Genomic DNA, 24,805 nt, shown 5'->3' with positions numbered 1-24,805 from the left:
CTTCTTTGCCTGAGCTGAGATTTCTATGAGCCCGTATATAGATGAAAACATGGAGGGACACTCCCAGGGCAGCCAGCGAAGGGGGCCGGCGGTAGGTCCAGACCACAGCCTGCTGCCCTAGCTCGTCACTAGCAAGGCCCCATGCAAAATGAAAATATGAAAATGTGGTGCCGCCTGGATCAAAACCCCAAAACCCCAGGGCATCAAGGGCAGGATGTTGAGCCCAGTGTAGTCCCCTTCACAGCTCAGGTCCTGTGGTGGTGCATCGGTCACAGGCCCCCTACCCCTGCCAGGGCTGCTTTTGTAGCACGTTCCTTCTACACGCTGTCCCTCTACCTGTCCCGGAGGGAGGCATTATTACAGATGAGAAAACTGCGGCCGAGAGGGGAGGCTGCCTGCTGATGTTGAGTGGTAAAGCCGCAGGACCTTGCACACACCACTAAACCCTCAGGGAGGTCATGACGATAGCCATACACTGAGGAAGAGAAACAAGGCATGCTGTCTAGATGATGGCCTGGGGGAGCCCAGAGCAGGAGCGGCCATCTCTGCCTGGGGAAATCAGGGAAGGCTTTCTGGAGGAGGTGACATCCAAGTGGGGCTTTCAGGGGTCCCTGATCAGGTGGGAGAGGAACAGGGTGTGGGGTTGCTGAGACTGTCTAGGCTGAGCCCACCTGGGACCTCCGCCCCCCACCTGCTGCCCATTGTGAACCCTAGTTTCCATCTGCCTCTGCGTGTTCTCGGGGTGTGTTGAGATTCACATCCAGTCACTGGTGGGGAAATTGGAACTGCATTCAGCCCGCATGGGGTTCTCCCCTGCTGGCTCCCAGGGAGAGCAGGGCCTGGAACACATAGGAAGTGCTGTCTGGCAGTGGCCTGGAGACCACCTCTCCTCCGAAAACAACCTCAGCCCAAAGAAGACATTTTTGGGGTTTGAGCAGTGAGGGTGTGCAGGGGTGGGCTGGGCCAGTGGACATGGAAGTCCAGCCTTCCATTGTGGTAGAGGGGTGTGAGGGGTATATACCTTACTATGCCTCTACTCTGCCTCAGCCCTGCCCCTGATGCTCGGTTGGTTTTCGGCAGGGGGTGGGGGGGTGGGGGGGTTTTCCTGTGCGTTGCTGACCCTGTACATTTGGAGGTCAGGGAGGAGGCACTCTGAGATGGCCTAAGGGATCCCCACCTCCCAGCCTCCCCTCTCCTTTCTGGGACCTGTGTCAGCATCACCAGCACCGCACTGCCTTTGTGCTTCCAGGCTGTGCCAGGTCCGTGCCACCTTTGCACAACTGGCTGGGGTGGGGGCTCAAGTTATCCCCATATTACAGATGCAGAAACTGAGGCTTGGAGTGGGCCAGCTGCTTTTCCGGGGTCCTACGGCTTGGAAGTGCTGGAGCTGGGAGGGAGCCCAGGAACTCTCACTCCAGAGCCCATGTTCTTCACCCTGAATGGGACATTGGGAAAACTGGGTTTGAGTCCTGGTTCTGCCACTTTCCCTCCGACCTGTGGGCTATCGGCTGTGGACCTGGCTCCTCTGACAGGCCAGTGCCTAGCTGCCCCAGCCCAAGAGGGCTGCCGGGGCTGGGCAGCAGCTGTGGATGGGTGAGGGGCTAATTGTGGCACCACCTATGTGCCAGGCCGACTGTTAAGCTGTGACTCAAGGAGCCACAGAATGTTCTAGAAACTTAAGCTGGACCTTGAAGGATGAGGATGAGGAGGATGCTCAAAAAAGAGTGATGGGAGAGAGAAGGGCATTTCTGGCAGAGAGGGTGCAGGGGCAGAAGCTGGAGGCCGGGGAAGGTGGACCCGGGGCCCCAGCAGCTGCAGGGCTGGTGCACCTGGAGGTCAGGCCATGTGAGGGCCTCGGAACCAGGCTGTACCCAACTCCTCTGTCTGCTCCCCACCACTCCCCACAGCCGGCCCATCACCAGGATCGGTGACTTCACTTCCTTATGGCTCTGAAAGGCCCCTCCCACCCTGCTCCAAACCTTCATCAGCCTCATCTTGCCCACTCTCCCCAACCCTGGCTGGTCCCTGATGGAAGGCTGAAGCCAGTGGGGCCTCCTAAGAGCCATGTGTGATAGCCTCAGGCTCTGCCCTTCCTTCATCCTGGAGCCTCCCTGTATGTGGGTCCAGGGGTCCCGTTTGGCACAAGCTATTGGGCTGCTGGGTGCACCCTTCCCTCTGTTGCCTAGACTGGCCTGACCACCCCTCCTGAGGGAATCCCCTGAGTGCCCCAGGCAGGCTCAGGCCTCTCTGTCCCAGCACGCAGGGCAGGCCTAGCTGTCTCCTCTTCCACAGTCAGTCCTGCCCTCCTACAGCAGCAGCCATAGCAGACACTGCCGAGGGCCCTTCTGAGCCAGGCTGCACATTGCCTACGTCAGCACACTCTGCTCACAGCAGCTCTCTGCAGAAGGAGCTGTCAGAATTCCCATTTGCCAGATTTGTAAACAGAGGTTCAGAGAGGGGAAGTCACTTGCCTGAAGCTGCAAAGCAGGGAAGTGCAGAGCAGGGCTCTCCCGGGGACGTGCATGCTCTGAAATGCACAGGGGCGGCCGAGTTAGGGGAAGGGAGCCCAGGACCTGTCCTGTGGTCCCTGCCTGGGCCAGGACTCACTTCCCCCACTGCCAGTCATCCCCAGGCCTTGGCGCCGCCGGGCAGCCGTGCCAGGGGCCCATTCTGACATTTGTCAACGCTGGCTCTGTGAAGGGTTTAATTAACTTCCTGTTTCAGTGGGGGGATAATGAGTTTTAAACACCACGTGACTCCATAAGGAGGTCAGGCGGCAGCAAAGATGTCAAAATAAATTAAGTTAGGAATCGGGAGGCCACCCGCCGTGGGAGGTGGTCTGGCTGGCTCTGGGATGCTGGGCCACCCTGGGCGGGGGCTGCTGCTGTGGCCCTGTCGTCACTGGAGCTGACTCTGGCTTTGGAGACGCGGCTCCGGCAGTCCCACCCTCAGCCAGGGACCCATCTGATCTATCAGACATCCAAGGACAGCAGAAAGCGGGCTTGGCCCGGGACCACACTGGACAAGCCCCTCTCCTGTGGGTCTCACAAGCTTTGCCCTCCAAGAGCCAATGGCCAGGCTTCTGCCTGGAGACCGTCCTTGGATATCAGCCGGGAGTGACCTTTTCACACAACTGCCCATCCGTCCCATTTATCCGGTGGGGCAAGGTGATACCAGTGCAGACAGGAAATCTTATCTGGACATTTCTTAATCTCTGAGAGTGTGGGTCACGTACATCACAGATAGGACTCGCTTCCTTCCTCTCTCTCTCCTCTCCCTCCTTTCCTTCCTTCCTTCCCTCCTCCTCCTCCTCCTCCTTCAGGAGTCTCACTCCGCCCCCCAGGCTGGAGTGCAATGGTGCGATCTCGGCTCACTGCAACCTCCACCTCCTGGGTTTAAGTAATTCTCCCTGCCTCAGCCTCCCAAGTAGCTGGGATTACAGGCACCTGCCACCATGTCCAGCTACTTTTTGTATTTTTAGTAGACAGGGTTTCACCTTGTTGTACAGGCTGGTCTTGAACTACTGACCTCAGGTGATCAGCTCACCTCCCAAGTGCTGGGATTACAGGCGTGAGCCACTGCACCCAGCCTCCTTTCCTTCTTTCCATCCACAAATATGTCTGGAGCTCCCAACCCAGGTACTGAAATTAGGCAGTGAACACACACAATTCGTCACTGTGTGTGATGGACTGTGCCAGGTTGAGGTGGTGGCTAACAGCAGTGAGTGGACAGCGGACGACAGGGGCTCCCATGTGCTATAAATCAGGTGGGGTGGGAGTTGCCATCTGACCAGGTGTCTAGGGGAGACCCTGTAATGCTTGGGGAGGGTTTCGGGAGGAGGGCAGAGCCAGCGCGTGGCCGAGGCAGGCTGTGGGCTGCAGCTCAGTTCGCCCGTCTCTGTCCACCTTGGGCCTGACCCCGTGGCCCTGTGACCCACTTCGGTCAGTGGAGCTCCAGCAAATCGGAGGCAAGCAGAGGCTCACGGAGCAGGTGTGTGCACGGCTTCCTGAGGACGCCTGACCTGGGGCCTTGAAGATGAAAAACTGCCTGGAGGCAGGGGGCGTGCCGCCCTGCCCCTGCTGACCCGCTGGTGGGTGGCAGCTGCCAGAATGAGCCCAGGTGAGGCCAGAAGAAAGGCTGCCCAGCCGACCTGTGGAAGCTTGGCCTGTCGTCAGCCCTTCTGTTTTCAGATACCAGCTTGGGGGCTGTTAGTGACACGGGCGTGGATGGTGCAGACGAACGCGGGTGAGTGGAGGTGGGGGCTGCGCACAGCTGCGGGATGCAGTGGCCGTGCATCTGGCACCGCCGGGGAAGCTCTTGGCATAGGACCTGAGGCACGACGAGGAGCCAGGAAACCTGTGCGCCGCAGCAAGCTCGGCCCGGCAGGACCTTGAAAGCGGCCGTGGCCTGTGTGGTTCGTCCTTGGCGATACTGCAGGAAGACCTCTTTGGTTTTCAAGCAGAACTTAGGAGCAGTATGTGAGAGCGTGGATATGCCAGGCTGGAAATAAAACTGCTGCAGGTTTCCACTCTGTCTCATCAGAGAAAGATGCCCCAAGGGAGCCCTGGCCTCAGAGTGAGGAGCTGGTCCAAGGTGTGGTTGCAAGACCGCGTGTCTGGCCCCAGGAAGACCCTGTTGCTTCATCTGGACATCGGCCTCCGGAATCTGAAGAGCTCGGCCACACAGCAGCCATGGAGAAGGGTCTGTCTGTGAAGGTTGAAGGGGCCTTGCTCTGGTGGATGTGCCATGAGATGAGATGGAAGGAGGTGGAGACAACACAGTGTGAAGAGGCCCGGGACCCCATGACCTTCACCAGGCTGGGGAGCGACGGGAGGTCCCTGAACGGTGGACTCAGCCTCCTCGAGGAGAGGACACCAGGCTGGGGAGCGACGGGAGGTCCCTGAATGGTGGACTCAGCCACCTCGAGGAGAGGACACATTAGTGTGGAACCAGGCCCCAGGCAGCTGGGCTAACAGCGCAGTCACTGTCAGGGGCAGGACCCAGGGTTTGGAACCACCTGTCTCCTCCCAGTTCCCGACAGGGGCATCGGTGGCGTTTGTCCTATGTCCCGTGCCCTGCACCCCGAGGCATGGGCATGCTTCACTGGAGGAATGACTCGAGGGCCTCAGGCACGCCTGGCCCTATCTAAATGTCAGGGCCCTGGGCCTGAGCCTGACGCTGAGACACAGTGAGACTTTTGGGGAGACTTTCGGAGGAGGGAGTGTGCCCTGCATCTGGGTGGAATATAAATAATTTGTGGCCAGAGGGCAACGGTGATGGTTTTAAAACATGGCCCCGGATCTGTGACACACCTCCACGTGGGCGGGGAGACCCAGGCCCTGTCTTGGATTTTGGCTCTGGGACTGCTTGGCCGGAAGGATGTGCAGGGAGCCACACCATTTTGGCTCCCAGCCCAGTCCTCGAGAGTCCGGTGGCGTCTGGGTCTCATCTTTTGGGGCCTTCGATGTTGGAACTCAATCACCATGTTGGGTGGAAGCTCACTTGGAGACGCCAGCCCCAGCAGATGCCACGGGCAGCAGACGAGCTGTGCCCAACCAGCCCTGCCCAAACTGTAGGTCTGTGAGCAAAAGACATGATTGTTGTTCTGAGCCACTGAAGGCTGGGGTGGTTTTGCATGCAGCCAGAGATGACTGAGACAGAAGGGTGGGAAGGGTGGGAGATGGAGTCAGAGAGAGGCAGGGCCCCAGCCTCGCCAGGCCCTGGGGGGCGAGGAAGCACCACCGTGTGACTTTGACTCCGCAAGCCTCGCAACAGGGGCCCAGGTCAGTGTGGAAGGCGCCAGCCGCGGTGTGCGCTTCTCTCCTCACAGAGAGAGCGCCGCTGCCTGGCGCGAGGCCAGCAGTTCACAAACGCCATCTCACTTCTCATCACAGTCCTGGGAGCTCTCACTGAGCCCATTTCACAGACAGGGGAAACTGAGCCTGCATCTGTGAAATCCAGTTGGGCGCAGGGAACCACAGCTCCTTGCCTGGAATTGACCCTCTGAGGGAGCTGCTGGGAGCCAGGGCTGGAAAGGGTCTTGGTGGTCACTTTGTCCATTTAATGGATCGAAGAACTGAGGCCCGGAGGGGGGTTGCTGGTGACCAGCCTGAGGCCTCTGGCCCCCAGCTCAGGGCTCTGCTGCTCCTGGGTACCTCCTTGTGCTGGCAGAACACATCTGCCCCCTCCTTGGGCCCAGAAGCAGCCCTGGGGTTCTCTCGGGCAGTGCAGGCCAAGGGGTAGTGTGTTCACCTCCCTGTCGTGCCCCGGGCCTCGGGGAGGACCAGTTCTGCCTCCTCTCCTCATGGCCATGCAGCTGGTCAGTGAGACAGACACTGCACTGGGGAAAGGGCTCTGCCTCCTCTCCTCAAGGCCACGCCAGCTGGTTAGTGAGACAGACACTGCATTGGGGAAAGGGGCCGTGGCCTTGGGAGCCAGGCCAGGGCAGACCTGGAAAGACAGACACCCCTGGGCCTCAGTGTGGCTGTCCCAGGGCTGCGATTTACCCAGAAGTGGGGACTGCCTCCCGCTGCTTCCCAGCTGGAACCTGGTATGACTTGCTTGCTGTCCTTGCGCTGGGAGGGGGAGACACTGGGGCCGGAGCCCCCAGCTTCAGCTGCATCTCTGTGGCCCATATGTGGCACGTGGGCAGGACTGAGCTCCCCACGGGCTCCAGGGCCTCCAAGTCCCATCACCTCAGAGGCGCTTCAAGGAATTGCCACATCAGCCATCCACACAGTTACCGGGACATAGCCCCTTCCCCGGGGCTGACCCTCTCCATCCTCCTCTTCCCACTGTGTGAGCCCGGCCATCCACACAGTCACCGGGCTATCCACACAGTTACCAGGCCATCCACACAGTCACCGAGCTATCCACACAGTTACCAGGCCATCCACACAGTCACCGGGCTATCCACACAGTTACCAGGCCATCCACACAGTCACCGGGCTATCCACACAGTTACCAGGCCATCCACACAGTCACCGGGCTATCCACACAGTTACCAGGCCATCCACACAGTTACCAGGACACAGCCCCTTCCCTGGGGCCGACCCTCTCCATCCCCCTCTCCTCACTGTGTGAGCCTGGCCATCCACATGTCTTCTTAGGAGACCAGATGCTTCAAGGTGTAGGAGCGTGTTGGAGAGCCTGCTTTCAATAATGAGTTTCCCGGTAAACCGTCCCTGCATCTGTTCCCTGAGGAGGGTGTGTCCCCATCCCGCAGAACCCCCGACCCTGCCCTGCACACCTCCTCTCTGTGTGGCGGGGTGAGGGGATGAAGCCGGGCCTGCCGCTCACCACTGGCACCCTCCTGCCCTCCCTCCGCTTCCTCACCCCACAGGCTGAGACCCAGGGGCAGGCACCTGGCACGTGCTCCCCTGCCTGCGTCTCCTCCACGGCTGCCCACTCGCTCTGTCTCCTCAGCCTGGCCCAGGGCACCCACTTCTCTTCTACCCCACCTCCCCAGCGGCTTTGGGGTCAGGCCTTGGAATCTAGCCGTGGATGTTGGGAAATAATGCTGCTTTCTATGGGAGCTCTCTGCATATTCATGGCCTCCCCGCCTCCCCCTGCTGCTTCGGGGCAGCCCGTCGGGGGTGCTGGCCACAGAGGGACTCTGCACTCTTGGGGTGAACTGGGCCTCAGAATCCTGGGTGGGAGAGACACGGTCCCCAGGGGGAGGGTTGGTGTGGACGGTGGCCCTGACTGTGACCAGGGGGAGGGCTGGTATGGAGAGTGGCCCTGGCTGTGCACAAGGCCGGGCCTCAGTGTCCACTCCCACTGCAGAGGTCCTTGTGGGGCCTGCACAGCTCACGCCCAGTGGTCCTCTGCTCCCAGCTCAAACACCTGTCCTTCAGGGAACCCTGCAGGAACTCTGCAGCACTCGCTCCTGTGGCTGTGAGAGTGGACTGGCAGGCACCTGAGTGTACCCTGGGGCTGAGCAGGCGTGTGTGTCTGTGGGCGTGCGTCTGAGTGCCCCAGGTGTCCGCATAGGTGAGGCTGTGCTGTGTGCACATGTGCAGTCGAGAGCTTCCTGCCTGTCTGTCCCCTTTAGTGTGTGGAGGTCCCGGGTGTGCACATGGATGGTGGGCAGGTCGGGTGGGTGTGGGGCCGGCAGGTGCGGTGCCTCTGGAGGCTGCAGGCGGCCGCCCTGCCCAGGTGGAGGCCAGGCCCCCTGGCCAGGTGAATGCTGCCACCTGGTGGCCAGGCGGGGGCCATCCACGCCTTAGGTCTCCGGCCACACGGTGGTCTCAGGCCCCATAGCAGAAGAGGTGAGTGTCTAGGGGCAGGGCTCACTCCTGGCAGTCCCTGAGCAGGGCCTCAGATGGCTCAGAGCAGCGGCCCTCCAATGTCAGCCCCCGAGGCTGGTGGGAGCGAGTGCCCAGCCCCGTCCCAGAGCTGCTGACCCAAGTGGGGCACCCTGGATGCTGCTGGCCGGGGCCCTGCCTGAGACACGCTGCACTGAACAGGAGCAAGTGTCCCAGACTGCAGACCTGGCGGGATCTCAAGGGTCTTCACCCATGAAGTCCATGGGACCGTTTCACATACCGAGCCCAGACAGGCAGCCCCGTGACCCACCGCTGCCCCAAAACACCAACTCAGAGCCCTGTGCGGGGCGCAAGGTCCTTTCCACGCCCTTCCCTCCAACACCCGTCTACAGCCCTCCTGCGGGGCCTCCTCACTGGAGAGGAAGCCACCCGCTCACCCGCCAGGCATCGTCCCCGTGCCAGACCAGCACCTGTTCAGAAGGCCCTGCCTGGGGGCTGCGTCTGCGTTTCCCTGAGCCGGGCTCCTTGCACAGTGGGTGGACAATGTGAGCAAAGAGGGAGGGCAGATGGCCTCACCCCCACTCACCAGCCCCTCCCGCAGGCAGGCCTGGTCCAGGCTGCCTTGTGGCTTCTGCCACCATCAGGGCCTGGAAGACCCAAAAACCAGGGTCCAAGCAGAGAGCCACCTGGGCAGAGGACAGCAGGTGTGAGGGGAGGGGCCCGAAAGGAGGGAAGGGGCCTTGTGAGGGCCTGGAAACAGTGCTCCTGGCCAAGGGAACCCTGCAGGCAGGGGCCTGGCGGGTGGGGAGGCGGCGGGGGTGGGTGGGCCACAGCCACAGACCGCAGGTGAATTTGCCGTCTATCAGGGAAGAGGGGCACCGTGTGCTTGGACAGAAGTGGTGAGACCCTGGTAAGTATCTCATTTAGGAGTTCCGCTTCCCATGGAAGAAGGGAGGAAAGAGAGCCTGGTGAGGCAAGGAGGGCTGGGGAATCCTCTGAGCAGCCTCCTCATCTGCCCAGTCAGAGGCCTACTGTGACCCACCCTCACTGGGGAGGGTCACTTGTTCCCCAGACACTGGGATCTTTGAGGGGCTCTGTAGGACACAGGAGGCTGGGTGGGGAGGGTCTCCTGGTTCCACTCCTCCTGCGGCCCTGGCCCCTTCCCTGCGTTGCCCCCCTCAATGGAGCCACTCTGCTCCCTGAGGACCCCATCCCAGAGCCAAGAAGCTTTGGAAACAGGGGAAGACTGACGCATTGCTGCCGGCGGCCTCATGATCTTCGTGTGTTAACAAGAGGGAAGGTGTCGCTGCCCTGCTGGGAATCATTTGTAAGATCCCGCCCAGGTCCTGCTGGGGTCTGGAGCTCCCCATGTTCCCAGCCCTGCAGCTGGCATGACGCATCCACCATCCACCCGAGAGCAGGGCTTCGAGGTCAGGCACTGCCCTCCCCACACCGGGTCCCTTCGCAGACGCCCTCACGGTGTGAGTTCCACCAGCAACAAGTGGAAGGCAGGGGAGGCCCAGCGCCCACCTGGGGGAGGGGTGAAAGCTGACCAAGTCCAGCGGCCAAGAAGATGAGAGAATGCTGTGATGGTCAGTGGCAGGTGCTTCCACAGAACATTCCAGAAGACAGTCTCGGGAGAAACCTGGAAGGGCACACGAGGGAGCAGGCTTTGAGGCAGGGACATGTGAACACTTGCAGGGACCAGCGTGTGGGAGAGAGGAGGGGACAAGGCTGTCTCTGTGTGGGTGAGGGGGCCTGGCTCCCCAGTTTGGGAGGGCTGCATCCTGGCATGTGAAGGCTGGAAAACTCATACCAGACGGGTGCCAGTGGGGAGGCCCAAGGGTGGCAGAGACCACGCCCCACACCCGCCCTCCCTCAGCCCAGCCCCATCACTCCCTGGGCTTCTGACGTAGGGGAGGGGCGCCAGGGCACCTCAGCCTCCCCTCTGTTCTTCCTCAGGGTGAGGGGGGGCGTCAGCGAGGATGGCTGGGGTGGGCTTGCCCCTTTCTGGAAAACCTGGGCCAGCCCCCACTGCTGAAGGGGTGTGCTTAGGACACAGCCATGGCTGCATCACTGGGTCCCGCACGAGGCCCCACAGCCCTGGCCGGGCACTTGGCCCACGGTGGCCTGAGAGTGGCAGCCGGTGCAGACACCCTGGGAACCAAGGTCTGACGCTCAGGGAGGTGCAGGCGAGGGGTGGGCGACTGGCGGGAGGACAGACGTCACACAGCTGGAGGTTTTCTGCGAAAATAGTGGGAATATATTTGAAAAGACAAGTCACTATGATGTTTACAGTACAACCTCAGGGCCCCTCCGTGCTTGGTTTACGACACTCCGGAGGCAGGAGGCATTTTGAACGGCCCACAACACCTTCCAGAGAGGCAGTCTGGGCCTGATTTGGTCTCTTTCAAATATCAAAATAAAAACTTTTGTCATACACATTGCACCCAAGGTAAAACTAAACAATAGAGCAAAACAAACCATGGATCTTCAAGATACTTACGGAGAGAAGGAAGCCCTCCCACCCTTTGACCCACCTTCACAGGCACAACTCTGAGAGGACACGTGCGTCCTGGGCCTGGGTCAGGTCAGTGCACGAGGCTGCCCTGGCTGGGGCAGCGGCTCTGCGGCGCCAGCCCTGAGCATCCCCGTCTGGCAGCACGGACCTCGGGCTTGCAGCCTGGCAGGGGAGGCAGGGAGAGCGCCACCACGTGGGTGACCGTGCCCTCAATGCAGCCGTGGTGGGGCCTCCCTGACCCCGTCTGTTCCACCCAATACCCCCATTAAAAAAAAAATCAAGGAAGCCTGTATTCACATTACAACATGAAAATAGCACCAGAAACTTCAGAGTAACATTGCAGATAGGTGGAGCCCAGAACTCCGTACAGCAGGGAGGCTCTAAAGGGCGGCCATGGAGGCTGGGGTGTGGGGGGTGAGAACGGGGAGGGCCCGCAGGAGCTGGCACAGGGCCAGTTTCTTCCCAGTTCCATATGGGAACCCAGTTCCCGGGGTCAAGGTGCGCTAGAGATGGGCTTTTCTCTGGCAGCGCAAATGGAGGCTGGCATGACCCTGTGGTCAGAGGGAGGAGGCATGACCCTGTAGTCAGAGGGAGGAGGCATGACCCTGTGGTCAGAGGGAGGAGGCATGTTGTGCTCTTGGGGGACCAGGCGGCTCAGAAGCAGCTCTTCTAAGTAGTGAGCACTGCCTTCCCCAACGTGGTTTCTAAGGTCACTTTGGAATTCCAGCAACAGCAGCAAGACTAAGAGGGAACCTGCCACCATCCCACGGCTGCCTCAACTTACTTCCCTTCTCCATATGGGGAACGGGAGGGTGTGCAAATCTCCAAACATTGGCTTCTATGGTGTCGGTGCCAACAGGGCGCAGGGGTGGGGGTAGGGGGATGGGCTGCTGTCTCTTCAAGTACTTGGTACCAAGAAAACAGCTGTATGATCTCAAAGGGGCTGCAGTGGCCCCGTCTTTCACCCGCAGCCTTCCAGCAAGAAAGGGAATGCTGCCTACCCTGGGCCCTGTTCAAAGCGTCACAGCCTCAGCTCTGACATCAAGAACTGAGCAGTCGCGCAAGAAGTCAAGTGGCCACAGAGTGAACCATCTCAGGGAGCTGGAGCTGGCCAAGGAGGCAGGCCCAGACAGGAACCCCCAGCTCCGCTCCCAGGCTCTTGCTCCTAAAAATTACTCAGAAGCATCTTTCTTTAAAGGGATTTTGAAGCCAGTTAGTCTCTGCCCAAAGAGCTGGCTGAGGAGGTCACTCTGGGCCTCGGCCGTCCGGTGGGTGTGCGGCTCGGCAGGTTCAGCACCGTGGACAGCTCTGCCCCGCTTGGGGGTCCTGAGCAGGGGTCTCCCCTGGGGGAAGGCCTTGCCCAGTCTGTCCTTCCTGTGTGTGTGGCCTGGCTCTGCCTTCCGCTGCTCTGAGGGTGGTGGCCTGGGTTTGTTCTGGCTGTTGGGCTTGGTCTTGGTCGGGAGCACTCGGCTGGGAGTTGCCTGCTTCCGAGGGGTACGGGGGGGCTTGTCAGGGGCCGAGGGGGCTCTCCCGAAGCCCCCCACACTTTCACTCCTGGCTGGCCCTGGAACCTGGCCCTTTTTCCTCTTCATACTGCTTTCTCCCTTCTCCTTGGGACCTGGGCTCCCGCGGGGCACCTGCTCACCAGCTTCCCTTGGCCCCTTGGTGCAGCTCTTGGCTTGGGCTCGAGGGGGGAGCCTGTCTGGTGCAGGGCTCCGGCTGGGGAAGCTGGGCTTGGCTGGGGTGGTGGCTGTCTCGCTCTGGAGCTGCCCGCTGGCTGGCTGGGGCTGGCTGCCACCTCCCGTCTTCGTGCTGGGGCGAGGGCTTCCACTGCCCTGGGAGCTGGGGCCTGGTTTGGCTTTGGGGGTGGCGGGCTTCGTCCCATTCTCTGTGCCACGGGCCAGCTCTCCGGGTGCCAGGCTCCCCACTGCTTTCCTTGGGTGCACTGGGAACTTGGGTGCTTTGCTGGGGATGGACGCTGCCGACCTGTCCTTTGACGAGCTCTGACAGCCCGCAGGCTTGGTGGTGCTGCCCTTGTGGAAGGGGCCTCCGGGCCCCCACTCAGACACCATGTGGCTTGAGGACACCTCCTTCTCTTTCTGAAGCAGGGTGTGATCTTCCTGGAAATGGTCAGGGGCACATCTGCCATGGGCACCCGGGGCCCTGCGTTTCCCTGAGAACAGGAGAGGAGCCCTCTTTCCCTCCGCATCTTGGCCTCTGGCCCCCGGCCGCGGCAGAGATGCCCCCAGAGGGAGAGCTTGCTGGAGAAGAGGCCTGGGGCTGCCTGGGGAAGCCTCGTTCTCTGACCTCTTCAGGGCTCTGTCCAGCGCACACTCCCCTCTGCCATCAGCCAAGGCAGCTGGGAAGGGAGACAGAGATGGCGGAGGACACTCCCGGCAGTCGGATGGCAGATCGCAACCACTGATCATGTGGGTCACGGGGTCTACAGGCCTCTCTGGGGTCTCAGGCCATCCCTTTGTGGTGCCGGGAGCCACCTCCGGGCAGAGGTGGAGCAGGGCTGGGAAGGAGCCCTCTGTCAGGATGGGGCTGCCTTCCCGGGGAAGAGGCCGGTCCTCGCTGGGCCCGGGGGCACTGCCGGGCATGGCCACCTTGCGCCGTTTGCTGGGCAGTGTGCCCTCGAGGGCCCGGGCCTTCTGCCCTGGCGCTCCCGGCCTCCGCACGCCGCGGAACGTGAAGGGCTGCCGCCCTCTCCTGAGGTGCTTGTCCATGTGGCGGTCGAACTGCTCCTTCTTAGCGAAGGTGTAGTTGCAGGAGCTGCAGGCGAACGACTTCTTGATGATGCGCATAACCGTGGCGCAGAGCTCGCAGGCGTACAGCGGTGTGTGCTGCAGCTCCGGCCGCTCCCGCAGCCCGTGCGCCCCGCCCAGGTGTGCCAGCAGCTCCCCGTGCTCGGGGTAGACCCGGGGGCACCGCGGACACAGGTAGACGCGCTGCGGGCTGTGCACCGCCAGGTGGCGCTGCAGCTTGAAGGGCTTGGGGAAGCGCTTCCCGCAGTGGTGGCAGTCGCGGGACGGGTCCTTGCAGGCCTCGTGCACCGGGGCGGCTGGCAGGAGGGGCTCCCCGCCGGCCCCGGGGTCGGGGGACGGGCTGGGGGTCGTCTTGGGGAGGCCCAGGCTGCCGGCCGGAGCGGGCTTCTCGCAGGCCGCAGGGCTGCCGGCGTCAGCCAGGGCGTTGGCAGAGGCGCTGTCTGGTGCCGCCGCCCCCTCGGGGTTGCTGGGGGTGCTGCGCGCTCGGGGTTTCGCCCTCTCTCCGGGGCTCTCTTTCCCGGCTTCTCCCTCTTTCCCCGACGGGTCTCCCGGGCTCCTGGCGGCCTTGCCCACAGAGCGCTTGCCCCTGTGGGGTTTGGGCACGGGTTCCATGATGCTGTTCAGAAGGTGGGCAATGGCGCTGCTGCCCTCCAGGTCTCTGGGCAGCTCCCCCAAGGACCTCCGCGCCTGCCCCTTGCGGGCGAAGCGCACGGCGTGCTCACGCAGGTGCTCGTTGTACATCCAGACGTCGGCCACCTCCTTCAGACACATGCCGCAGGCCCAGGGCCCCGCCTTGCTCTGCGCGTGCCTCTCCTGCAGGTGCCCCCGCAGCAGTTCCCGCGAGCCGAACCTGCGCTCCACGCACATGTAGCAGGTGGGCGGCGGCGCGGGCATGTGGGCCAGCTTGTGCAGGTCCAGTTCGCCCAGGCCGCGGAAGCGCTGGAAGCACACCCTGCATTTGTAGGAGGCCCGCTTGCCCTTGGCCGGCCGGCCTCTGCCTTGGGCCCTCCCTGCCCCTGCAGCCTCCTCTGTCCTTAGGCTCTGTGGCCCCTGGGAGCTCGCCGTGGCCTCCAAGTCTAAGAAGCTGGTGCCGGGGAGACACACTGGGTCTTCAAAGGGTCCCGGAAAGCACAGGTCTTGCATCTCAAACTTGGTGCTGAGCACCTCAAAGTCCGCCGCCCCGAGCTGCAGCAGGTGGGTGTTCCCGGGAAGCCCACTGTCACAGCGTTCTCTTTCCAGGCTGGGGGGCTCGGGGCTCACGTCTCGGAGAGAAGAGGAGGAGTCATCGGCAGGGGCGGGCAGCTCCAGGCCTCGCCAAGCCGCTGGGACCATGTGCAGTTCAGGAATGGACTCGGGCTGATCATCCTCGGGGCAGTGAGAGGGCAGCTTCTCTGCACCGGCTTCCCTGCTGGACTCCAGGGCCCACAGGCTGAGGCCGGGAGCCCAGGGGTCAATGCCAGGCACCCTGCTGCTGAGGAACCCATCCAGGAGGAAGGACTCGGGCAGACCTGCGGGATCCTCATCCTCCCACGGGTCCTCATGGCAGAGGCAGAGGGAACCAGAGTCGCTGAGGTCCGTGGGCAGGCCGGCTGGGCCCAGCGTGGGGCCGCCGCCCTCCTCGAAGCTGGGCTGGGTTGGCAGCGGGCGCTCCGGCTTCTCACAGCGCTTCCCATAGACACGTGGGTTCCTCTTCCGAGTCAAGCGGCCACCCGGAGGGAAGAGCTGGGAGAAAGAGGTCTCATCATCAAACAAGCTTGGAGGATCCTCAGCACTGGAGCCGGAGGCATCAGGAGTGGGGCCCTCAGGCCTCTGGACTCCACCCTGGGCATCTGGGTTGTCCGGGAGGCCCTGGAGGCAGCTGCTGGTAGTGCCATCCGCTGGAGAACCGGAAGTCTCAGGAAAACCCAGGGGGCCCAAGGCGGGCGTGTGCTCCTCCCAGACGCCTTCCTCTGATCTGCTGTGGGCCCCACTGCTGTCCTCCGCAGGCTCGCTCCCAGACTCTTTGCACACACCCAACGCCTTGGTCTCTCTCGGTCCCCAGAGCCCCCTTGCTGAGGCTCCCTTCTGCCCAGCTGGCTGCTCCCCCAGAGCTGCACCATCCATCCTCCCTGGACACAGCATCTGATCTCCAGGTGGCTTCTGGACCCCAGTCTCCCCTGCACACAGAGCCTCCAGGTCGGTCTCCGCTGCACCCTCTATCACCCCAGGCCCCGGCGTGGCCAAGCGAGGTGGCTGCTCCCTGTCAGTCTCAGGCCCTCCTTCCACAGAGAGGCAGTGGCTCAGAGGGGCTGCGTAACTGGCCGTTGCAGGGGATGGTCTGGAGCCACGTCCATCTGAAATCGCATCAGAAGAGGCTGGACGAGCGCTCTCCTCCCGGAGCCTTCTACCTCTTGGCTTTCCCCTTTTCTTATTTGACTTCCCCTCTGAGTGGCTGGGGGAGTCCACGGTGGGTTCTCGGCGCCACCTCCGGCCTTCTCTTTTCTCTACCTGTTTGGGATGGAGCTCATCTTCCCTGGCCTGGTCTGATCTGGGCTTGGAGGCCGGAGCCTTCACATTCACCCCATGCTCAGTAGGGCTTGGAGGCTGCAGCTGTTGGCTATGTGGGGAGCCCGTGTTCCCCTGTGTTCTGAGAACCTCCTTTGGGCTCTGGGCAGGCGGTGGCTGGGCCACGTGGCTGGGGTCTCCTCGTGAGTGATTTGGTCTCTCCTTCCCAGGCACCTTGCGGCTTTTCTTCCTGGGGGACTGGCACTTTTGGGCTAGGGGCTCCAGAGGCTGCTGAGCAGGTAAGGCCGCTGGGCTTGCCTCTGCAGGGGCTCCCGGGTGTGGCCGGTGCTTCCTGGCCTTGTGCCGGCTCAGGCCCGGCCCGGAGCGGAAGGAGGCTGCGCAGACCTCACAGGTCACAGGTCCGTGTGGAGCTTGGCCCTTCCAGTGGCCATTCTCTGTAGACGCAGGCTTCTTTTTATAGCCACGAGGCCTCTGTTTGAGGTCTTGGGGGCTGAGGGGGTCCCCCTGGGGAGTCTGGTGGGAGGCATTTCTGTGACTTTGGGGGGAGTCAGACTGGAAGTCACTGGCTGTGCTGCTTGGAGCTGTGGTTCTGCCCAAGGAGAGTCCTGTGGAAGGGCAGGTGACCCTGGGCATCTTGGTAACGCCAGAGCGCCCGGCCTCAGGGGTCCCTGGGTCCTCTGGCTCCTTGCTGCTGCTCCCCACCTCAGCTTCCAGGCAGGTGGGGGAGTCTGGCCCTGTACCCTGTAGCATGGGAGGCTCAGTGGGCACAGCTGTGACAACCTGGTCCTCCCTGTGGCTGAGGTGGGCAGTATTGCTTGGAGAATACGAGGAGTGGCCCCTGGGCATCCTGTCAGGGTTGGTGTGGGGCGGGGCTCCCCTGTTCTGGGGGTCTGGCCCTGGGAGCCCCCTGCCTGCCTGTGCCTCATCTTCGGTGGGAGTGCTTGACAGGCCAGCAGCCCTGATGGCCACGCAGGGGGAGACAGCCCCCGCCAGAGGAGGAGAGGTGGCTTGGCCAGGAGACCCCTGCAGCTTCTCTTTTCTGGAATCCTCTGGAATTCTTAAAGTGCTGTTTTTGGGGCTGTCCCTGCCACGACTGCAGGTTATGGCGCTGACGGAGCCAGGATGCCAGGAGGAATGGTCTTCCAGGGGGCTGCCCTCACCCTGGAGAAGGCAATGAGCCAGGGCTTCCTTGGGATCACAGGGGCTTGTTGTCAAAGACAGGGGAACCACTGGGGGATCCCCAGCTCCAGTATCTGTCGTGGCTTGAACACCATCTGCCTCTTCCAGAGGTGCCCAGGCAGGAGAACAGGCCAGCAGGTGCTGGGGGCCGGGAGGGTCCCTGCAGGATGGAGATACTGGCAGCTGCCCCCCCAGCCCACCTCGGGCCTTGGTGGCACTGGAAGGCGAGGTGGGTGGGTCTTCACGGGGGAGGGGCCCGAGGCTGCAGGGCATGGGGGTGGCTGAAGTGGGTGAGGGGGCGCAGGCGGTCAGGTCCCCAACAGAGGGTGTTGGGTTATCCCCTTCGGCCAGCAGTGGCTTGTTCAGGCCAGCGCTGGACGCCCTCTCTGGAGTCCGGCCCTCAGATCCATTTTGGGTGTAGGCTGCTGTTAAGACTAGCGCTAGGGACTCCCTATCAGGGGATGGGGGGCTCGGGGTGGGCTGGGCGTCCTCCTGAAGGCTCGTGGCTGCCCTGCTTCCCTTGTGCTTCTCCAGCAGGACTGCACCCTCGGCGGGGCTGGCCAGCACTGTTTTGGGACTGGCATTGACTGAGGCGTGGTTATCCATCCCCCCTTGGCTCCCCCCGTTCTCTGGCTGAAGCTGGTTGCCTCTGCCTTGGCCCTGGGTTTTCTCAGCCTGGCCAAGCAAGCCTTGATGTCCATCTGCCTCCAGCCCCAGCTGACGTCTGGTCACTGCAGGGAGAGTTGTCACCTGCACACCCCCTGGGGAGCCCTGGGCAGGGCCACAGGCCACCTTCCCTCCTTCTACAGTGCCCCCTTTGCGACCTGAGAGGTTCACTCGCCGAGGGCTCTGGGCAGCAGGTGTCGGCTCCTGCAAGCCCAGGATGCCATCTGCACTCTCAGCTGCTCCGGGCCCTGGGAGCGGGAGCTGACGTAGGGGGCTCGAAGCTGGGTCCTGGGACCTCCTGCTGGGGTGGGTGTTGGACACACAAGCAGGACTTGGCACAGGGACCAACCAAGCCTCCCTGCCCCGGGGGGCAGTCAGTGAGGAGGCCCCTGCCGGTGCAAACTCACTATCCTCAAAGTCAGGCCTCCCTGCCGTCGGGTAGCAGCGCCCACCTGCTTTGCCTGCAGAATGTCCCTGGGCAGTATGGCTGTGACTGGCACCAAAAGGCCAGGTGGCATCCAGAGGTGGAGCCCCGTCACCCTGAAATGCCAAGTCAGGGGCCAGATGGACAGCAGGGCTGCCAAAAGCTTCTGGAGCAGGAGTCTCTCGGTGGGGCCGGTCTGCTGCGCCGGGTTCTGGCAGGAACCCTCCTCTCTGTTCACAGGGAAGCGGCCACAGGGAGTCTTTACTTTCTTGTGAGCCGGCGGCCTCCTTATTCTTAGGAAATGAAAGTTCCTGGTTGGGGCTGCACTTTGCTAAGCTCCCGGCATCCAGCTGTGGCCCCGGCTGTTTGCTGGGGTCAGGCAGGCAGGTATCTGGGGGGACCCCGCTGTTTCCTTCTGCCTGGGAGAGTCCAGTCTTGGAGGCTCTGGCTTTTTGCACCGGCTGAAAATGGAAGTTGGCTCCCCTGGGGCTGAAAGGAGTCCCAGAAACCAGGTCTTCCTGGGCACAGGGGCGAAGGGCTGCCTCTCCCGAATGGAAGGAGGCTGGGCAGGGCCACGTCCCCCCGGGCCTCCCCTGAACCCCTTCCACGGTGGCCACAGCCGTTTCCGCACCCTCTCGATGTGCGGTAGATTCCCCAACGCCCGTGAGGTCAGCTGCTGAGAACGTGTCCTTGTGGGGCACAGTGGCCTGGCACGTGTGCGGTTGGGAGGGTGGCTCTGTGCCTGTGTCCAGCTCCACCCGGCCCACAGACTCAGCTTCTCCAAGTTCTCTCGGGGCCCCATGGGTTTCTTTGCTTCTTTGCAGCTGACTTTCTAACTCGGTGACCAATTTCTGGATCTCCAGTTCGTCCTCGGACAGGTGACTCATAAGAGTGACATTACATCCGCTCCCCTTCCCAGGCAAAGGCGGGGCATTGGGAGCCACTCTCCGTTCAGGGGGACACATCTTACTGAGCACCTTTCCCCCCGAGAGATCAGGAAAATGGCTAGGCACCATCGGGGATACTTCCTCAAGCAGCAAAAAAGAGGGGTACGGTGGATCTAACGGTGGCGTCTTCTGGGGAGGGTCGGCACATGCAAATGGCAGCTGGGGGTCCCTGTTTGCAGACAGGCTGCCATAGAGGGGTGGGTCGAATCTGTCCACCGGCAGGTCCGGGAAAAGGGATGTGGACTCCAAGGTCAGTGGCGATGCGGCTCTGCCTGGGTCCGTTTCAGCCATGCCAGGTGGCCTCTTAGGCAGCTGTGGCTCGAGGGAACCGGCATCCTCGCCATCCTGGCAAAGGCAGGAGCTGCTGGCCGGCGGGGCATCTGTGGCTGAGGGCTTGGGGTGCAGTTCTTCCAGGAAACAGCCAGCCAGGTCTTTGGGTCCAAGGAACAACTCACTGTGGGGGCTGCTGTAGGACTGAGGCCCCTTTTTGGCAACCGGAACCCCCAAGGGGTCTCCGTTAAAACCAGCAGGGTCACAGCCCAAACTGGAGACCTTTGAAGACAGAACACTGGGTTTGGGGCAGGCGGTACTTGAGGGGTTAGCCATGGGTGCCAGAAATTCTCCAGGCTGGTGGGCAGGGGGGTCCTTGCTGTTGTGGGAGACAGGAGGGGCCTGTGTGCACCCAGGACCACCCAGCAGGCTGCCCACACCTGGCGTTGGTGAGCTTCCGTGGGGCGCTGTGTTGGCGAGGCTTCCGGATAACTCGGGGGTGCCGGCGTCATGTCTGCTGGGCTGTGGCTGCTCTGGCGTCAGGAGACAGCGGCTTTCTCCCACACAGGCGGCTGGAGGAGAACGCAAAGGCTCTGTGAATTCTGCGGTGTCTGGGGGTGACTCTTTGGCAATTTCAGGCTCCTTGGCCTCCTGGGGCAAGTCCAGCGATGGGGGGGTTTCCTCTGGGGTCTCGGTGTTGGTGGGGACCTGCAGGGGATCCTTGGGGGCCACTGAGGGGCGATCAGCACACTTGGGGCCTCTCTCCCTGGCGGCCACTCCCGGCTCCAGGCTTCGAGATGGGCCATGGGCCTGAGGGCTCCTGCCCGGGCCTGGGCGAGGCCTGCCTGGCTCCTCGGGGTTCGGGGGGGCTCTGTCCCCGCCGGCTTCCTGCCTCACTGCCTTCCGGGGTATCTGCTGCTCTCCATCCTCTCTGGGACCCGGGGTCGAGTCCACTTCCTTCCTCTTCTCGCCTCGGCACCGCCGGCCTCTGAAGCCGGGGCCCCGCTGCGGAGGCGGCTCGTCCTCCTCGGACTCCGAGGCGTAGTCGTACTCGCGGAGCCTGCGGTCCTCGGCACCGGGCTGGGGCCTCTCCGCCGCCAGCGAGCTGCGCCTGCCCGTCTGCCGCCCCAGCCCCAGCCGCCGGTAGCGCTTGTTCTTCTGCTGCACGATTTTCAGGATGAGCTCCTTGCCCCAGGTGCCGCCCCGAGCCTTCCTCTTCCTGGGGTCCTTCTTGGGGGGCAGCCGGAGGCGCTGGGAGCTCCGGGTCTCCTCGGGGAGGGCGGCGGCTCCCCGAGACTGGCGGGCGGGGTCTGCACGGCCTTCGGGGCCCTGAGTTCTAAGGCCCCGGGGGCGGGGTGGGGGCCGCTCCCCGAGACTGCCCTTCCTCCTGGGCCTCAGGCCGGAGGCTCTGCTGCCCCCGCCCGACCCCTCTGCTGCGCTGGCCGTGCCCAGATCCTTCCGGAACAGCTTCAACTGCTTCCCTCTCCTCTGCTGCCTGCCCTGGCTGGGCGCATCCGCCTCGATGGGGGCCAGACCCAGGGAACGCGTTTTGGGCCTGCCCCAGGCTGGGCCGCCCCTGTCCCCAGGGCGGGGGGCTTGGGGGTCCGGTGTGGCTGCTGGGAGCGGGGGCGGAGCTTTGTTCTCCGGAGTCACCCCCGCCTTGGTCTTGGGGGGCTGTCCAGTGCTGGGACCTCTGGGCCCGGAAGGCTCCTCGTCCGCAAAGACGTCGATGAAGCTGCTGTCGATCTCGGGGTTGTCCGACTGGTACTCCATGCCGTTGAGCGCCTCGGTGATGAGGCTGTCCAGCTTGGCGTCGTCTTCCATATCCAGGTCCGAGGCGGGGAGCGGGAAGGGGGTGGCGGCCAGGCTGGGCAAGAAGCCCGTCCTCAGCGGGTCGTCTTTACCCTCCGCCTGGGCGTCCCCGGCCAACAGGAAGGTCTTCGTGTGGTTGAGCAGGACCGGATGTGCGTCGGCGGGGACTTTGGGGGCAGCGGTGGGCGAGGGGAGCCCAGGGGGGCCTGGGGACCGCTGGTGGCCATCCTTGGCCCTGGCCAGGAGCAGGCCGCAGAACTGCCGGTGTGCCAGGAAGGCTGCCAGGCTGCTGTAGTTGCGGTCGCACTGCCTGCAGGTCAGCAGCACGTCCAGCTGGTCCAGGCTGGCACTGCTGAGGGAGAAGTGGTGTGTGGGGTACGGGGGCGGCACGCGGGGGAAGTCCTGCAGCCCTCCCCGGCCCACCTCGGGGCCCTCGTGGGGGAATGGGGTCTCCTCCAGGCACTGGAAGGCACCCTCGGCTCCCAGCCCATCTGCGGGAAAAGGAAAGGCCTTGGCTGGCTCTGGCTGGTAGTGGGTGGGGAGGGAGTGGGGGGGCTCCGGGGACGGGAAGGGGCTGCCCGTCTCCTGGGGGTGAGTGGGTGGGTGGAAGAAGGCCGGGGGCCCCAGTGAGCTGGGGAGCTGGCTTTCCTCTGAGCTGGGGTTGGCGGGGCTGCTGGACATCGGCGACAGGGAAGAGCAGGTGCTGCCGGCCGTGTTGGTGGCCGGTGACGGCAGCGGGGACTCGCTGGGGGAGGCTCCCACCACCCTGGGTGGGGGCAGGCTGGGTGTCCCGTGGGGTGAAACCTGGGGCTGGGCCACCCCGAAGAACAGGGGCTGGGCTCCAGGGTCTGTCATTCCGTTGTAGGTGAACAGCACTGGGGAGCCGCCTGGGCTGCTTCTCACGGCTGGCAGCTTCTCCCCGGGTCCCGGTGTCTTGCCAGCAGTGCCCAGGGCTCCTTGGCTGCTCCCCTGCCACTCGGGGGCCCCCGCGGGGAAAGGCAGCCGGCTCAGCATCTCCATTCCATGGGGGCTTGGCCCAGTGGTCGGGAGCACCTGGGACCAAGGCAGGGGGGCACTCTGGGGCAGGCAGAGCCGCTGGCCTGGGCTGGGCTGGCTGTTAAAGAACACACTCCTGGTGGCAGCCAGGGGGCCCCTGGGAGGTGTGGGGTAGGGGGCTGCTGTGGGATCCCACAGCTGGGGCAGCCTGGCAGGTGGGGGCCCTGGGGCAGCCAGCTCAGTGTCCAGAGGCCCCGGGCTGGTGTCCACCCCGCTGGCTCCGTATGCCTGCCCTGGAAAGTGCCTCTGGGGTAGGGAGCTAGGGGGCCCTCTGGTACTCCCCAGCCCATCCTGGGCTGAAGGTGGTCTTTCGGGAAGGATTTTGGTCAGGCTCTTGTGCAAACTGTCGGAGAAGGGTCTCGGGGCCGAGTGAGCAGCTCCAGGGGGAGAGAGGGCACCACTGAGGTTGCTGTGGGGGTTGAGGCCACCTGCCTGGCCCTGGTAGCAGGGTAGGGGTGAGGGCGCAGGCTGGGTGGGCAGCGGGTAGGCAGGGCCCGTGCCCACGGCCTCCTCCGGCCACGCTCCCTGGGGCTGGTGGAAGGCAAACACCAGTGGCCCATCGGTGAATGCGTGCCCAGCCACATCCGCAGGGAAGGGTTTTGTGCTGGCCCCATGCAGTGCCGGGAAGGGGAACTGGAAGGAAACTCCCCTGGGGCTGCCGCCGGGCCTGCTGCCTTTGGGAATGGGCTCCGGCTCGGCGGGGGGAACCCCAAAATTAGCACCTGGGAAGCTATTCTCAGCAGCGGGAGGCCAGGAGTCGGCCCCACTGGCCTGGAATTCGGGATAGGAACCGGGCCGGAGGGGGCTGGTGCCCCTGCTCTGGGGGGGCCCCGGGGCTGGGGGTCTGGGGGTGGCGCTTGGTGAGGTATAGTTGGTGGAGGTAAAGCTGGAGGGTGTCTCCTGGAAGCACCTGTGGAAGCCAAGCTCTTCGGCGGTGGACTGGGCCTCAGTCCTTGGGAGGCCCGGCCTGAGTGGAGTTCCAGTCCCAAGGGCCCGGGGGGCCTCCGCCTCAGGGAGCTGGGCAGCCTCCAGCTGTGGGTTCTCTGGTGTCTCGTCCAGGATGGGCTTGGTCCTCGAGCTGGCGATGCTCAGACTGTAGCACTGCGGGGGGCTGCCCTCTGCCCTGCCCGCCAGCCTTGAGGGAGCCTGCAAGGGGCTTCTCCCCGGTGGGGTCTGGGGGCTGCCCCCATTCCCAGGGGTGCTGCTCAGGGCCTGGCCTCTCAGGGGTGGGGGCTTGGGCTCCCCATCCCTGGCCTGCCTTGGCTGGACCTCGGGGAGCTCCATGGCCTGGGCCCGGCCGCCAGCCTCCCTGGCATCCTTGGTGGTCCTGCTGGCTGGGGTGTTGTCCTCCAGTGGGGGCTGGGAGGGGCGCCCCAGGCTGCTGGCAACTTGGCAGGGCTGCAGGTCTCCAGTCATGGTGGGGGGTGGCGCTCCTCGGGGGCGCTCACCAGGCATGGCCCCTCCGTCCTGGCGCTAGGACGATGCAGCTGTCCGAGTGGGGCCCCGGGTAGTGGGCTGGACGGCCATCCTCAGCCCTCGGTGGGCCCCAGGGAAGCCTGCGCTCATGGTCCTGAGTGGAGCCTGGAAGGAAAGGTCAGGGGTGAGTGGGGCGGAGGGGCTGGGCGGCCCTCGCCTAGGCGGGGAGCTTCCAGGCTCTCCATGCGAGCGTGGCTGGGCCGGAAGCAGAAGATGCTACGTGCAGCCATCGCAGAAACTCCGAGCTTAGCAGGGATGCTCGGCTTGGCCCCTAGGAGAAGCAGGAAGGGAGAGGGCGTCCCGCCAGATGGAGCAGGGATCCTTCCCCATCTCAGGGAGAAGAGGGGCGGTGGAGCGTAGAGAGCGAGTGGAGGGGGGAGGCAGTGGGGAGCTTTCTGGGGTGTGAGAAGGCCGCTTACAGCCTCAGAGCAGTCCTTGGCCAGGCTGTGGAGAGGACAGGCCCCACCTGCCAGGCTGTGGAGAGGACAGGCCCCTGTGTGGGGCACAAGCTCCGGGCCTGCAGGAACTGCCCCAGGGCAGGATCCTGGGAGCGTCCAGGAGGGCCCAGGCAGATGCCTACACCTGCCATGGGGAGGGCCTTGCGGCAGGAGGCTGCGTTGCAGGACGTAGGGAACTGAGGTAGCAGAGGCTCAACCTGAACCTTCTCCAGGCCTGGGTGGCTGGTTCTGAGCGGAGCCTCCCCTGCTGTCAGCCAGGGTTTCCCTGCCACCAGGTCTCACAGGGTAACCTCCAGACCCTGCTCTGGGAAGCCCCCAGCCTCTGGACGGTTCTGGCTCCCATTCTGGCACATGCCAGATGTAGCAGGGGCCGCCCACCCAGAGGAGCCTGGCCCCTTGCTCACCCAGGGCTGGCTTCACGCTGATCATGTCTGTTCTCATGTCAGGATATACAGG

General features: G+C 63.6%; 1 protein-coding gene across 3 annotated transcripts in view; it reads right to left on the bottom strand.

Moving 5' to 3' along the window:
- Positions 1-10,507: 10,507 nt before the first annotated feature.
- The window catches only part of ZNF469 (zinc finger protein 469), a 337,361-nt gene continuing 323,063 nt past the window's right edge, over positions 10,508-24,805 (bottom strand). For all 3 annotated transcript variants that reach the window (XM_077986691.1, XM_077986692.1, XM_015126783.3), the window contains one exon: positions 10,508-23,996. In XM_077986691.1, coding sequence (XP_077842817.1) covers positions 11,961-23,870 — 11,910 coding nt within the window. In that variant the 5' untranslated portion in view covers positions 23,871-23,996 and the 3' untranslated portion in view covers positions 10,508-11,960. The remainder of the gene's footprint in view (positions 23,997-24,805) is intronic.

This window comes from Macaca mulatta, chromosome 20, assembly GCF_049350105.2.
Source record: "Macaca mulatta isolate MMU2019108-1 chromosome 20, T2T-MMU8v2.0, whole genome shotgun sequence".
Taxonomy (NCBI): Eukaryota; Metazoa; Chordata; class Mammalia; order Primates; family Cercopithecidae; genus Macaca; species Macaca mulatta.
The sequence above is the reverse complement of the archived record's forward strand: the minus strand, read 5'-3'. Positions and strand labels throughout refer to the sequence as shown.